Genomic DNA, 14188 nt, shown 5'->3' on the forward strand with positions numbered 1-14188 from the left:
TGGTAGTTCTGAATAATAATAAAAAAAAAAATCTTATTTTTGGTTCATAAACTATTTCAGGTATCTACATTCATTTTCAGCAGTGGAACCAGAACAAAGATCTCTATAAACATATTGACCTGACTTTCCTGAAAACAAAGAATTTAAATGTAAAGCACTTTGAATTTCCCCGTTGCTGAATCGTGCCATATAAATAAACTTGCCTTGCCCAAATGGGATCAGCCAGATGAGTTTGTGTTCATCTAATAATAAAAATCACAGCCTATACAGGAAGAATGTTTGCTGTTGTGGTCTAGAAAACAACAGAAAGCAGCAGAAGGATAAAGACTCTGGAGAGTTTAATTATTTCCCAATTGCACAAAAAAAAAAACAAATATAAAAAAGTAGAGCGTTCTTTAGATTCAGAACCAATCCGAGCCGACCTGATGTCTCCTCCCCGATAATCGTTCCTCCGGCTCCATCTGGACTCAGACAGATCCAACGGTTTTAAAAAGACCATTCATAAGGATACAAGCAGGATGTTTAAAAAAAAAAAAAACAGATTACACAGCGGAAATCAAGTTAAAAATAAAAATAAAAAGGTAAAAACAAAAAAAAAAACCAATTTAAAATAAAAAGATTACTACCGCAAATTAATAACAGGATTTTTCAAACTGACTCTTGCACGTAACTGACACGTCGAATGGCACCAAACACAAAACAAGTCAATTAAAAAAAACAAACTATGGTGACGATATTCTTGATGCAAGAGTTGGCAGTTTCTAATGTGTAGGTTCCATTTTTGCCTTTGTGCGTCTCAGAGCTGCAGGGCACAGAACTGCTGGTAGACGGCCAGGATGTGGTGGTCCAGCTCGGCGGTGAACAGCAGGTTCTCCAGGGTTCCCATGTACTGCTGGATGGTCACGTGATGCTGCGCGGCGAGGAGAGACAACATCAAGCTGTGAGAGCAGCGTCGACACGTAGAACATACAAACCCCGCATAGAAAGGGCCCGGGCCCAGGAATCGAACCCACAAACAGCACTAACCACCATTTTGCCGTGCTCCCTGAGACTTATAGGTCCCATACTTTAACTTCTCCACCCTCAGCCACACCCCCCGAAGGTGGTCACAAAATTACAGACGGCTCAGTGTCTGAACACAAACTGTCCACTGCACTTTGATAAAATATTAATACTGAACGCAGACCTAATTTTGTAATTACAGACCAAATGTAAAAGTTCTGCAGGACTGAGGAGCCTCATCTGTCGACATCTGTGTGAGTGTGGATGTTTTACCATGAGGAAGATCTGCTGCAGTCGCTCGATACAGTTTTTGTACCAGGGCGTGCTGATGTCGACACTGCCGGTCTCACATCGAACCAGATGCTCTGTCAACAACATGATGAAACGCTGAGGGAGGAGAAAAAAAAAACCCAAACAAACGTGGGTTCATTAAACTGAGGTCCTGTACCATCAGGGAGCTTCTGGTTGGACGTGATGAGCGAGGAAGCCGGATTCAAAAGGCTGATAGAGACTTCTGTTTAGAAGTTGCTGGTCGTTAGAAAAATAAAGAGGCTTCATTCAGTACCTGAAAGATGACGAGGAAGAGGTTCTTCTGTTCGCTCTGAGCCGACTCCACCTTCTCCTGTAGCCTCTCGATCTGCTCCTCCAGCTGACCCTCCTCATCCTCGCTGTTCTTTTCCATGTCCTCGTCGTCCCCGCTGTCCCTCTGATGGCACACAAATGTGGGAAAATACAAGAAGTTTCACAGCTGACTCGAGTTCACGCTCGTTCTTCTGTTAAAGAAACGTCAACTTTAGAACTGATGTCCTGTGGCGAATAAAATTACCCTCTTGTGCTGCTGTTTCTCCAGCTTGTCCTTGGCCTCCTCCAGCTCCTTCTGGATCTTCTGGACGTGTTTGTTCATCTTTCGGATCGTCGAGTGCAAAATCTCCCAGATGAAAAGTCTACATGAGATCAACAGTTTTATTTTATGAGTTCACTGGTAAAATGTGCATAATAAAGCTAATTTTTCCTCAAACGTAAACCTCTCAGGGTTAAAAATGTTTGTTGGCCCACCTGGTGAACTCGTGAGCCATGTCCTGAGAGAAGAGCCAGTTGGCCACAGCGGCACAGTCGACGATCTGGGTCCGAATCATTTTGTCCACCAACACTGCGATTATCTATCAGGACAAACTCGGGTTACTCACACGAACGCCATTAAAAATCTACATTTACTGTCCCTGATAATTTACCTGCGGGTGGTTCCTCCACACTTCATAAACCACTTTGAGGATGTGAAGCTTCCCTTCGTCACTCTCTGTCAGGGTCTTCAAGATTTCATGAAACCTGGAGGAGATTCAGGAGAGACCCACAGGTCAGGATTCATTCATTCATCCATTCCAGTACAAAGGAATGAAGAAGAGCACTAAGTGCACAGCTAACGAACGCTGATGACAAAATAAAACAAACAAACAAAAAGGTTTTGAGGATATAAAATGAATAATGTGTGTATAACTTTGCTTTTAGGTCCTTTAGGGGAAATTTTTCAGATAAGGTGTCAAACCGTGATTTGAATAGTGGAGAGAAATAAAGCTGACTTTCGCTTTGGATTCTATTACTATCACATCTTCTATTATAATTTAGACACTCGAAACTGTGGATGGAATTGAACTCTACACCTGTTAGAGTTGCTTTCCAGAGTGAACCCTAATTTATGACATAATCCAAATTTATTTTAGTTAACAGAGGAGAAAAAGATAAAGATAACAGGTGGTGATTGTTGGCGGTGGGTGAACTGACTTGGCGAGGGCACTGAAGGAATGGCTGAAGGATTTGGCCGCCAGGTGGAGAAGAGTCTGCAGGAAGACATCGATCTTCAGAGGGTTGAAGCTCTCGCCCTCGTCTGGAAGGAGTGAAACACAAAAGGGAGAGTAAGTAAGAAGAGTAGCGATTAAAAGAAATGTGGATTTTTATCCACAAAACAATATTTTGATACATATCAAATTATTCTAACTTATATTGATAATAATAGAGACTTCTCAGAAACAGCTTCCATGAAACAAAATAAAAATAAAATAACCATCATCGTCTTCCTGGTTGGGGTTGGGCACATCTTTGAGGATGGTCAAGATCTCCTCGTTGGACGCGCGGTTCTTGATGGCGTTTGCGATGGTGATGGACACGGCGTAACCAGGTAACGAAGCTGTGAAGTGGGGAAAGGCTTCGTTACGTTTGTCACTTCGTGTTTGTGCTGGTAAGTAATTTCCCGAAGAGAGGTGAAGGCAATGTTTATGGTCTTTTTAACACATGGACTGATGATTTGTGAAAATGTCTGCGCACTCTCATCTGCGTATTTGTAAATGAAGATGGGATCTGCAGGGACGAGGGCTGCGAAGGTGGGAGGGACAATGTCCACTATCCTCTGATGGTAGGACAGTCTGTGAGGAAACAGGAAACAGACAAATGTCCAGGTTAAAGGTCCAAATAAAATATGCAAATAAGCATATATAAGCAAAGGGAACACTAATATTTTTTAAATAAACAGTTTCCTGTTAACAATTAGATCTTCTCAACTGTCATATGAGAGAGAAAAGTTATATCTTCAACTCAAAGAACTCAAAAGAAGAGGCGGACAATGTTTCAGTACCTCATACACTTCTCCAGAACTTCTTTAACAAACTTGGGCTTGGGCTTATCTAAATCCACAGTCAGGCAGTCGGACCTTCAAACAGACACGTCATCATGTCAGCAACCATCCATTTATATTGTATGACCTTTAAAAACTACGAGTGGCAGCAGAATCACTCACCAGTCATCCCAACTCCATCGAAATTGGAAATTGCTCAAATGATGAGAAAACCAGTTGATTAGTCTGGAGGTGAAATAGAAATGTAGAGAGATGAGACGATGGTGTTACAGTACATACATGAAAGACCTTTTTTTCCTATCCGTTTTCCTATTTCGAAGAAGTACACGTGGAGCATACCTGTCTATGCAGGTAGTGTTCATGGTGTCCAGTCTCATGTACAGCATCTCTGTGGCTTGTGCCAACTAACAGGCAGGTGTTAAGGTTGATGGTCAAACTTCATTTGAACTATTTCATTTTGTATAAATGCATCACATAATTTGGAACGTTTTCAATTCAAGGGTTTTATTATATATTTTTTTGTCTTTTGGTGTGATTTTGTAGAACCCTGTAACAGGATGAAGTCTAAATATCAATCTCGGATTGCCCTTTTAATAATTTCACTGTGTATTTTGGAAAACAAGACAGCCAAACAATCAAGGATACAACTTGTGGCAGAGACCCCGGCTGCAGTTTGCAGAGTTCAATGAGCAGTGTTGTGTACATGACATCAATGTGAGGTGGAGCGGGCAGCTGGAAGAGTTCTCCAAAGATTACCTGGCAACAAAGAAACATAAATATCAATAGAAAATAACGACGCTGATTCATCTCTCAGCATGGAACTGCAGAAAACTGAGTACCTCCACGATGTGGTAGTTGAGGGGAATCTTATTTTTCCCTGGATAACTGAGCAGCTGAGCAGCACTGAAACAGAACAAAGAACAATCAGGTACATTGAAATATGTGAGCCATTGTTCAGTGTTTAACATTTGAACGTAACAAAACACAGACCCACCATGTTTTCCTCTCTTTCCAGTGAGTCTTAATGATGCAGTGCAGGTTTTCCTCAATGACAAACCTTTCCACAGAATGACTGCCAGGCATAACAGGACCCTGAGAATAAAGAGAAACTGTCAACTAAAGCATGAAACACAAACCGTTTGTGTCTCCTGCTTGTGTGCAGCTTGTTATTTTTCCACCGTGCTTAGTTTGTATAAATTAGCACAATTTGATGCTTCAATATGAAGACGTGTTCTGAATGTATTGAATAATACATCATACTCTTGACTTGCCATTACTGTCTGTTCATTAGTATCTGTTGTTACCTCGGGGGCATCAGTGTAGTCGAACATGCGGAAGACGACCCTTGGCATCGGGTACTGGGCATCTGGCATGTGTCCCGGTGGGGTGAAGGGGGGCAGGTTGTGCTGCAGAGCCTCACACAGCACGCTGTCAAAGGCGATGTATGGACGAAGGATGTGACGCTCCTGCCAGCGGTCTTTCTTCAGCTTCTGAATCTGAGCCCAGAGGCAGTCCAGATACTGTGAGGGGGGTAAAGAGAGTACAGCGGATGTCGGGTCACCTTTTATCAACATGAAAGACAAGATTTTGCTTTACTGGTGCTAAACTTCATTTTGGTAACAGGAATGTGATATAATTCAGCAGATTAATTGAAAAAAATGGCACTTTTAGCCCTGCTGTCTCTCTTACCTCTTCTTGAGGGTGGGGCTTCTCTGCTGTCCACACCTGCAGCATCGGGACATGAGTCTTAACTCTCCTCCTGAAAATGATGAAATAATCAGCTGACGCATGATCAAAGTATGAAGAGAAATAAGGTGTGAGAAAAAGTAAACAGAGAGAAAGTCGAAATTAGAAAGTCAAACACTTTAGGAAGACAGTGATAAAAGATTGAGGAGAGAAGGCAGAAGACAGAGACAGAGCAGAGGAAATCAAAAAGGGCGTCGTACTTGAGGTAGCCTTCAATCTGGCTGAGGAGTCTGTCCATCTCAACATCCTTCTTCTCGTAGAGCTCCTTGCCAACCCAGGGCAGACAGGACAGAACTACGTATACAAACCAGTCGGACCGAACCTGAGGGTTAAAACTAAATCTTTAGAAAAAGAGCTGTTTGTTTGTATTTGGAACTCAAACTCAACATCACTGCTACTTTTTAGCTGGTGCAGCAGCCTCAATAGGTTTGTACAATGATGGTGGCTTTAAAGCATGGAATTATTCATTTATTTTCATATTACTTTACCTACAGTCCCCTTTAGTCTCACGACTACAACATTAACCCTACCTACCTGTGGTACATCTTCTTCTTGAGTAACACTGACAAAATTTTCAAACATGGCCACCATAGATGGAGCTGCAATCACATGGCAGTTCACCAAGTCGGACAGAAAACGCACCTGTAAAAAGACAGTATGTTTCAAAATGTGAATATACTTTAATATACTCATGAATCTGAGGGTGGTGTGTTAGGGGTTTATACAAAATGATCTCACCAGGTAAACAGCTTCATTATACAGATTGTTTTTTAACGTCTCCTTCAGCTGTCTGATCATGGCCTCGACAAACTCCCCCCCAAAGTTGTAGTTCCTGGCGTTGAGGAGACCAACTAAAGTTGTATACACAGTCAGCTTCTCGGGTAGGAGGCGGGCGCTGTCAAAAACAGAAAATTCTGTGAGAACAAACACCTAAATAACTCATTATTGTAGCCATGAAAGGGTGACAACTGATATGAACCTACACAGCACATAAAATGCGAAGGATTTTGTTTTTGTAGTTTGGAAGATCTGCCTCCAAGACACCTGCGAGGCCCTCCAGGTTGCTCTCCAGAGACGACGTACTCTGTAAAGCCATATGAAGAGATTTAGCATTTGCAACATTCAGTAAATGAAAGTAAAGCATTTGACTATGAAAACAGAGCAGCCATCCCTTTTTTTACTGCAGTGCTGTGTATACTTAATTGCGGCAAATACCATCAAATGCTCTGGTGTTTGTCCTCAGTCTTTTCAGAGCTGGAGGAATCACTCTCCCCTCCATGCTGAAAACACAAATCTGGACTGACTCCCTACCTTCTCTCCCACGCGACATATCAGTGACTCCAGACGGTCTTCGATCTCAATGGGCTCTGAGGTTCTCCTCCTTTTATGGGGCTGACCTCCTGGAAGGTTAAAAGAGAAACACAATCACAGAGTGAGTGAAAGGAGAAACAACAGCTGAGGGATTTCACTGAAGAGAAAATCCAGCCTAAAATAGATTATAAATGCACACACAACTTGTAAAAGACTGTACAGCTCAGTTTTCATTACCGGTTTCTCAACAAAGGAGTATTTTACTAGGAATGCAGATAAACCTGCAGTAATAGTTGTATAAAGCTTCGTGAGTAACTTCCCAAAGACTGAACACAATATTTCACTGCGGTTATTGCAGCCTGGGCTCAGTGAAAGATGGTATTTGGAAATCTTACTGAGCGAAACTGTTGGAATTGCACAATCCAGATATCTTAAACTTCAACACATACTGGAGAATTAATACATTTTTACCCTCACTTTTTCATGGTCCCTCTGCTAAAAATGTCTTTGAGAATAATACATCGCTGAATTACTTTTCAGACCACATAACAGAAAAAGTCAGTATTAGTGACAATGCAATTTAGATACATATTCAGTTCCTCAGTCACTGAAAGTGGAAAACAGCAATTTATGAGCAGTTGATCTTCATGTTTTTGGTCCGGAGGGAAAAGAAGCTCTCTGACATTTAACAGCTGATAAGATTGATCGAGAAATGAACGGCCACATCACTGATAATGAACATGCTCTGATTTAATATATACACCCATCCCTTTGGATGATTTCACTGCAGCACTGTCTGATTCACAGCATCTTCATTTTTAATAACAGATGCTCAGATCTTTTTTATCGTGGGCTTAAATTTAATATCAATACACTCATATTTGCATACACAAGTGATGCAATGAATCAATGACAGCCATTAGGGATGATATTAGACGTTATGATTAAAGAGATATTTGTCAGTACAACTTGAATGTGCAGCAGTCAATTTAAAAAAATATCTACTGATATAAGGTCTATATATTTTTTTCTACAAAACAGCAATTTTCTGCACTTAATTTGTCAGAGAAAAACTTTTGTAAATGAATTGTAAAACAACGTCGGGCTTAAAAAACCTGTTAATCAGTCTTTTAAGGACTCTTATTTCATTCTCTACAGACAATAAATATAATATTTGTTTTTTGAAGGTTAAACCTGTTTGGGTTGCCGCCCCCATTTTAACTAGTCACGTTAACAGCAGCTAACGGAGGTGATGCCGGTTCACTCTTCCGTTATACAGACAGTTTGCTTCTCGTTTTAAGACACGTTGAATAAAAAATAAAAAAAAAACTCATATTACTGCTTAGTACGTGACATTTTTGGAAAACAATACACGAACCCCGAACGCGGCCTCGTAAAAGTAGTTCAAAATAATCATGCGTGACTGCACCAGATTAACATGCTAACATTAGCTAGCCGCCGCTCGTTAGCATCACGTTTAGAAATTGAACTAACCGTCGTTCTCGTCGCTCTGCCGTCTCCTCGACATCCTTCTCTCCGAATAAGAATGAAAACGGATAGAAAGAAAGTTCAAACAATACTACTAACGATAAAAAAAGAATAATAAGACGTTTAAACAAGTTGCTGAAACGTTCAGCCTTCCCTGCTGCTGCAGCAGCTTGAGGTGAAAAATAAAAGCGGTCAGATTCAACTGAGGCACTTCCGGGTTCAACCGGAAAGTGCGCCGGATATTTTCGTCCGACGACCGCTTTGATTGCATCCACGTTTTTGTACCATTTTTGTGTCTGTAAAATGTAAGTGTTGTCTGTTTTTATCGGCTCCGGACTCAAAGTTTCTGTGACAGTTAATTATCTGAACGTTTTTGGACGACGAAAACAAATGTTTTAAGAAATTAGCCGAACTGTTCTGCTGAATGAAAAGCTGTTAAACGCCATGGCGGCAGCGGATTGTTCACTGTACCCAGACTGGGAACTGGACTCCTCCACATCCAGTGAAATAAAACAGGAGAGACGACTTTCTGCCTCCCAGAGGAGATATTACAGCTTCTGCAGGAGGAAGGTGAGACGAAAAATACAGCAAGAGGAGCAATAAAGCAACACTTTGTACAGAAGTTAGTAACAGTCGAAATTAAACTGTGATTCAGGTGACATAAAATAAATAAATAAATAAATAAACCCCACCAGGCTTCTCATGTTAAACACTGAGGTAGTTCTTTACTTTGGTAATAGACAATATGATCAATAAGAAAAATGATCATATGAGCTGGTGGGTGGATTGACAAACCACATAGTAGCACTTGATAATGTTAATCCTTCAATAATTATAATTTCTAATCAATAATGATGTAAAACAGGCCTAATGGACTCTCTTTTTGAAGCTTAAGGTCATTTCTGATGTTGATACTTTTTTTTGCTTTTCCATGAAGTTGAATTTTATATGAACAGCCTTTTCTTTGTACAGTGCTTTCTGTCAGAGTAACAAATGTCATAAGACCGTAGAATATATATGTCTTGTAAAAAGACAGTGAAGAGGGCATAAAGAGATGTATTGAGTTATACTGAATCGGCATGTATTGGCTTATTGGCAGTTCACAAACATTCACTTGGACTCAGGGATGAACTGATAACATTTTATTTATTTATTTATTTTTTGCTATGTGAACGAAGCCAAATGGTGATCAGTGAATAACCAACCACTTGTGTATTATCTTTATGTCAGTTAATTACCACACTTGCTATTTGAATTTTAAAGTATAAAAAAGTCTTCTTTCTTCTTCTTCCTCCCTACAGTCATTTTCCGCCTTTGTGGCATCAAAGAGGGACAGCAGTCAAGGGGAGGGTATTACGTCTTGGTGTTGCTGTGGCCAGTCGTTTAAGGAACACCCTGCCATTCACAAGCACGTGGCCAGGACTCACGACGCCGAGATACAGCAGCTCACTCAGGCCACGTATGAATGTTTGCTGAGCCAATTGGAGAAGGAATCTGAAACACAGCATCCAAACAAGCACAAAGCCGAGACAGCGGACATTTCAGCGTGGATACCCGACACCAGCCACATCTCTGAAGAGCAACTTCAGAAGTACTGTACTTTTGACCTTCATATCAATTAGAAAAGTTTGAATATTTTTTTCATAATAAAAACTAATGTCTGTGCTTGTTCTTATTTTCCATCAGGGGTCCAGGAAAGGTGATTCTTTATTATCACTACTGTCAGCTGGAGGATCCACATGTCATCTGTGCTTGGCAGAAAGCTCTGTGTGAAAAGCTCCATTTAACAGGCAAGGTGAATACAATTTCTTATCCCGCTTCCAAATTGGAGACAACAGAAAGCTTTAACTGGTGAATGGATACAACATTTTAAACATTTGTCTGCACTTGTATAAAAGAGGGTTCTTTTCTTTAATATAAATCATCCTCTTCTTCAGGTGAGGGTGGCGACTGAAGGCATCAATGGAACAGTTGGCGGCACCACCACAGCCACTGACATTTACATCAAAGCAATGTGTTCACAGCCGCTCTTCAAGATGGACAGGGAGGACTTTAAGGTCAGACTCACTTTGTATAAGAGACAATAGACCTCTCCTTTGTAATGCTACATCTCAGATGATGTATCCTGCCTCAAGTTGAAGTCTGCTTTGTGATCCACTGGATGGCAGCACATAACATGAAATAATTGGACTGAAATGTATTTTTTTTTTTTACTATGCATACACAACTGTGTATAAAATGCTTGCCCCCGTGTTCTCAGATGAGTGATGGTGGTGCAGACTGTTTCACAGACCTAAGGGTCGGAGTCTATAAAGAAATCGTCCCCATGGGTGTAGATCCTGATGTCATCTCCTACCAATCAGCAGGTGCAATGTTATTATTGTAATGCAATTGATATGAATCGCATTAATAATGAACTTCCAAAATAGCCATTATAATTGCTCCTATGTCTTTGTGTCATTAAAATGCATATATATGTCAGGATTTTTATTCATTTATTTTTTTTTTTTTTTTTCATGTTTCAGGAATTCATCTTGAGCCAGAAGAGTTTCACAAAGAAGTGGAGGCTCTTCTGGCCAAAGGAGATCTATGCAATGACACCATTCTCCTAGATTGCCGTAACTTTTACGAGAGTAAGATTGTAAGTAGTTTGTCAGATTTCCCACAAAAAAAAATTTAATACAAAATTAAAAGTCCATATGGGATCCACATGTCTTAAACTGTGTTTAAGGATTAGGATGAATGAATGTATCATGATGAAACTGGGCACGATTCAGTTTACAATGTCTGTGATTATTTTGTCTCTCCAGGGCCAGTTTATTCAGTGCCTGGCCCCAAACATCCGTAAGTTCAGCTACTTCCCAGACTACGTGGACCAAAACCTGGAACTGTTTAGAGACAAAAAGGTCCTCATGTACTGCACAGGAGGGATCCGCTGTGAGCGCGGATCTGCGTACCTCCGCTCAAAGGTGAGTTGACCTGTTTGAGTTTTCAAATATAGGATGTAGTTGAAATATTTAGTATGAAAGAGATTGATTTCTTTTTTTATTTATTTGGTTTACTTTGAACAAAGATGTCTGCAATTGCATTTGAAGGATGTTTGTAAAGAGGTTTACCAGCTAAAAGGTGGGATCCACAAGTACCTGGAGCGTTTTCCAGAAGGTTTCTACCGAGGGAAACTTTTTGTCTTTGATGAACGTTACACCATCTCCTCCAACACTGACGTCATCTCAGGTTAGTGTTTTCCCTGTATGCTGTAAAGCTCCTAAACGTTTCCTTGTAGTCTTTATGTCAAACTGTAATAAGTCTGTGTCTCTGTTCAGAGTGCAGGTACTGCAGCTGCCCGTGGGACCAGTACAAGCTCTGCTCCACCCGGTTCTGCTGCCAGCTGGTCCTGTCATGCCACAGCTGCAGACAGGATGGAAACACCGCCTGCTGCCCCACCTGCCAAACCAAAGAACGGGATCAGAGGGGGGTGTCCTCTGCCACTCCACACTTCAAAGAGGAGTGCGAGTGCACGGACGGGCGTCCCAGGATCCCTCAGGACGTGTAGTGAACGGTCGTCAGTCTTTCAGGCCATGCGAGAAACACTGAACGTCCAGAGTTATGAATCAGAAAATGCATCTACAAAAGGTGACCAGTATGATTTTAAGTCATACATTTTTTTGATATGAATGTTGTTAAATCTTGACGACGGTCTCATCCATCAGTTGGACATCCTGATAAAACTCTTAATCTTTTACCAAGAAAATTGTAAGAACACGGTTTTATAACGCATGTGATGTGAAACTGAAATGAAACAAAAGTTCCAGACAATTTGAACTTCTTATTCTGTGTATGTGTGTGCTTGTCTGTGTAGAATTTGTATTTTATCTTTTAAAATCAATGCTATTATATATCTGAAATTGTAACACAGCTGTTATTTTGATGCAACTGTTGTGAACACCTGAAGGAAGTCTGTTTAACTTTCGTCCTCCCTCTCACTCTCTTTTAATTTTCACCACCAACTCCTCTGTTCCTATGCTGTTTCATGTTTGCTATCATGTGTGCTAACTTTGACACTACATCCAATGAGACCACACAGTAATGATTCCAGATATTCAAATTTAAACTTTTTTCCTGATTACTTTATGGACTTACCATCATGTTCTCAGGTACACACTTGTTAAAATGGTAGTTTTACTACCAACAATGTTGTGACAATTTAGCAAAATATCTGCTGATGAAGTTCATATTCTGGATGTACCGTAAAAATCAGAGCGATTACAGCACATGGACCATGTGATTACCTACGCAGGAAAACAAAGACAATACACAAAAATAAAATTTTTATTAAAAACTAGATGCAAGTTTGTTTGTTTTTTTCCCCATAAACCTTCTGTCTACTGTTCACCTATGAAAAATAGAAGCATGTGTTTTTATTTTAATTTGTTTAAATTTACAGAAACAAAAGTTGAGACCGTGTAAACGCAGCCGGCTGCCTGCAAGTTTTGGAAAACCAGTGTTTTGCCCTGATGTTGGCTTCTAGTGGACTTGGCCGTATACTCTTCTGTTAACTCGTCAGCCTTGGCCTTGAATTTGGAGGCCTGTTCCTCTGTATTTTCTCTCAAGGACTGATTTTTCTCTCTGGAGTTGGTCTTTGCCCTCCATCAGGGCTTCAACATGCTGCTTCAAAGATTTGTTCTCTTCAAGTGTTGTGTAATATTTGCTCTAACAGGCTTTGAGCTCTTAGAGAATATTTGTGTATTCCTGCACTTTATGTCGGAAGGTCTCGTCTCTTTTTCTCAGAAACAAAATCGTGAGATTTTCAAGTACTTCCTCTGCCTCCTTGAACTCTTTTTGCAGGATCTCAGGTTGTTTTGTCACTGCATCTTTGTCCTGCTGGTATTTATGTTCAGTCTCTTGAGAACACTTTTGATCAGCTCCTGATTGTACCCCCTTTCCTGTTCCCCAACAAGGAGCTGTTTCTTGGTATCCTGAAGTTGCTGCTCCAGGGCCTAGTTTTGTTCTCATGGAGACATTTTCTTGCCTCAATCAAGCATTTTAGGTCTCTCACAACCATTTGCTTGTTTTGGCAGCGTCTCATCTTTCAAGGGCTCTTGTCCAAAGAACAACTTTCTCCTGATATGAAGTTCTTGCTTCAAAGAACAGATTTTTTGTTCCATGGAGACATTTTCCTGCCTCAGTCCATCATGGGCACTCTGGAAGCCTTTGAATTCTTCCATAACTTTTATCAAGGTCCTGTCTTTGGTTTTGCAAATTCTCATCTTTGTGTTTCAGGGCCTCTTTCATATAGAGGAGCTGTTTCTTGGCATCCTGAATTGCTGTTCCAGGGCTCTGTTTTGTTCTCTCATTAACACATTTTCTTGCCTCAGTCCATCATGGAAGCCTTTGAGTTCTTCTAGAGCTTTTTCAAGGTCCTGTGTTTGTTTTTGCAGAGTCTCATCTTTGTCAAACAACAATTTGTTAACCTTTATATGCATCTCTTTGTTCTTTCTAGATGCATCGTCCATGTTCTTGCATGGTTACTTGTTCTGATTTTCCAAGATGTCAGTCTCTTCAACTGGCTTTATTTTCATGTTAAAAAGATGATTCTGAATCTGAAGGGTCAGATTTTTCTTGTTTCTGGAGAAATTATATCACAGTTCTCTTGTATATCAACCCAGGTTATTGAGAGTCCAGAATCTTATTAAATCCGTTTCAAACCACAAGCAGCAGCAGATCTTTTCCTAAACTCAGCTGACACAGGTTTGTGATGCCATGAAGCACACTGAGGTGCACATTTTGGCCATTCCAGATATAGAGTGGTTTTAGGCAGATGTGGACATTTACAATTCATTTCCCTAAAACTGAAGATACGAGCACTTTTTAATCCATAAATTGTTTTTAATTTAATATGGGTACAAAACTGTGTAAGAGTTTTGACATCTAATCTCCAAAGACGGAAAGAAATCTGAATCCATACAATACCGTGGGAGAAGACTAGAAAGGACAAAATTGAAAATTAGATGAAAT

The 14188-nt window shown here is 40.5% G+C and overlaps 2 protein-coding genes across 2 annotated transcripts; one reads left to right on the forward strand and one right to left on the reverse strand.

Annotated features, from left to right (window-relative positions):
• Nucleotides 1–353: 353 nt before the first annotated feature.
• Nucleotides 354–8355, reverse strand: ncbp1 (nuclear cap binding protein subunit 1). The gene is made up of 23 exons (XM_029512596.1): nucleotides 8180–8355; nucleotides 6686–6774; nucleotides 6358–6458; nucleotides 6113–6269; nucleotides 5909–6016; nucleotides 5575–5696; nucleotides 5318–5387; nucleotides 4933–5148; nucleotides 4623–4720; nucleotides 4468–4531; nucleotides 4274–4384; nucleotides 3968–4032; nucleotides 3791–3853; nucleotides 3629–3703; nucleotides 3322–3419; nucleotides 3062–3184; nucleotides 2782–2884; nucleotides 2235–2328; nucleotides 2059–2162; nucleotides 1829–1946; nucleotides 1568–1708; nucleotides 1276–1389; nucleotides 354–910 (listed from the first exon to the last, which is right to left on the reverse strand). The coding sequence occupies exons 1-23, from the start codon at nucleotides 8211–8213 to the stop codon at nucleotides 797–799; spliced, it is 2382 nt and encodes a 793-aa protein (XP_029368456.1). The 5' UTR covers nucleotides 8214–8355; the 3' UTR covers nucleotides 354–796.
• A 79-nt stretch (nucleotides 8356–8434) lies between these two features.
• tstd2 (thiosulfate sulfurtransferase like domain containing 2) lies at nucleotides 8435–12518 on the forward strand. The gene is made up of 9 exons (XM_029512740.1): nucleotides 8435–8743; nucleotides 9475–9764; nucleotides 9860–9968; nucleotides 10111–10230; nucleotides 10434–10539; nucleotides 10699–10814; nucleotides 10984–11142; nucleotides 11269–11407; nucleotides 11497–12518. Exons 1-9 carry the CDS (start codon nucleotides 8618–8620, stop codon nucleotides 11724–11726), a joined length of 1395 nt encoding a protein of 464 aa, XP_029368600.1. The 5' UTR covers nucleotides 8435–8617; the 3' UTR covers nucleotides 11727–12518.
• Nucleotides 12519–14188: the final 1670 nt, after the last annotated feature.

This window comes from Echeneis naucrates, chromosome 10 (assembly GCF_900963305.1).
Source record: "Echeneis naucrates chromosome 10, fEcheNa1.1, whole genome shotgun sequence".
NCBI classification, from domain to species: Eukaryota; Metazoa; Chordata; class Actinopteri; order Carangiformes; family Echeneidae; genus Echeneis; species Echeneis naucrates.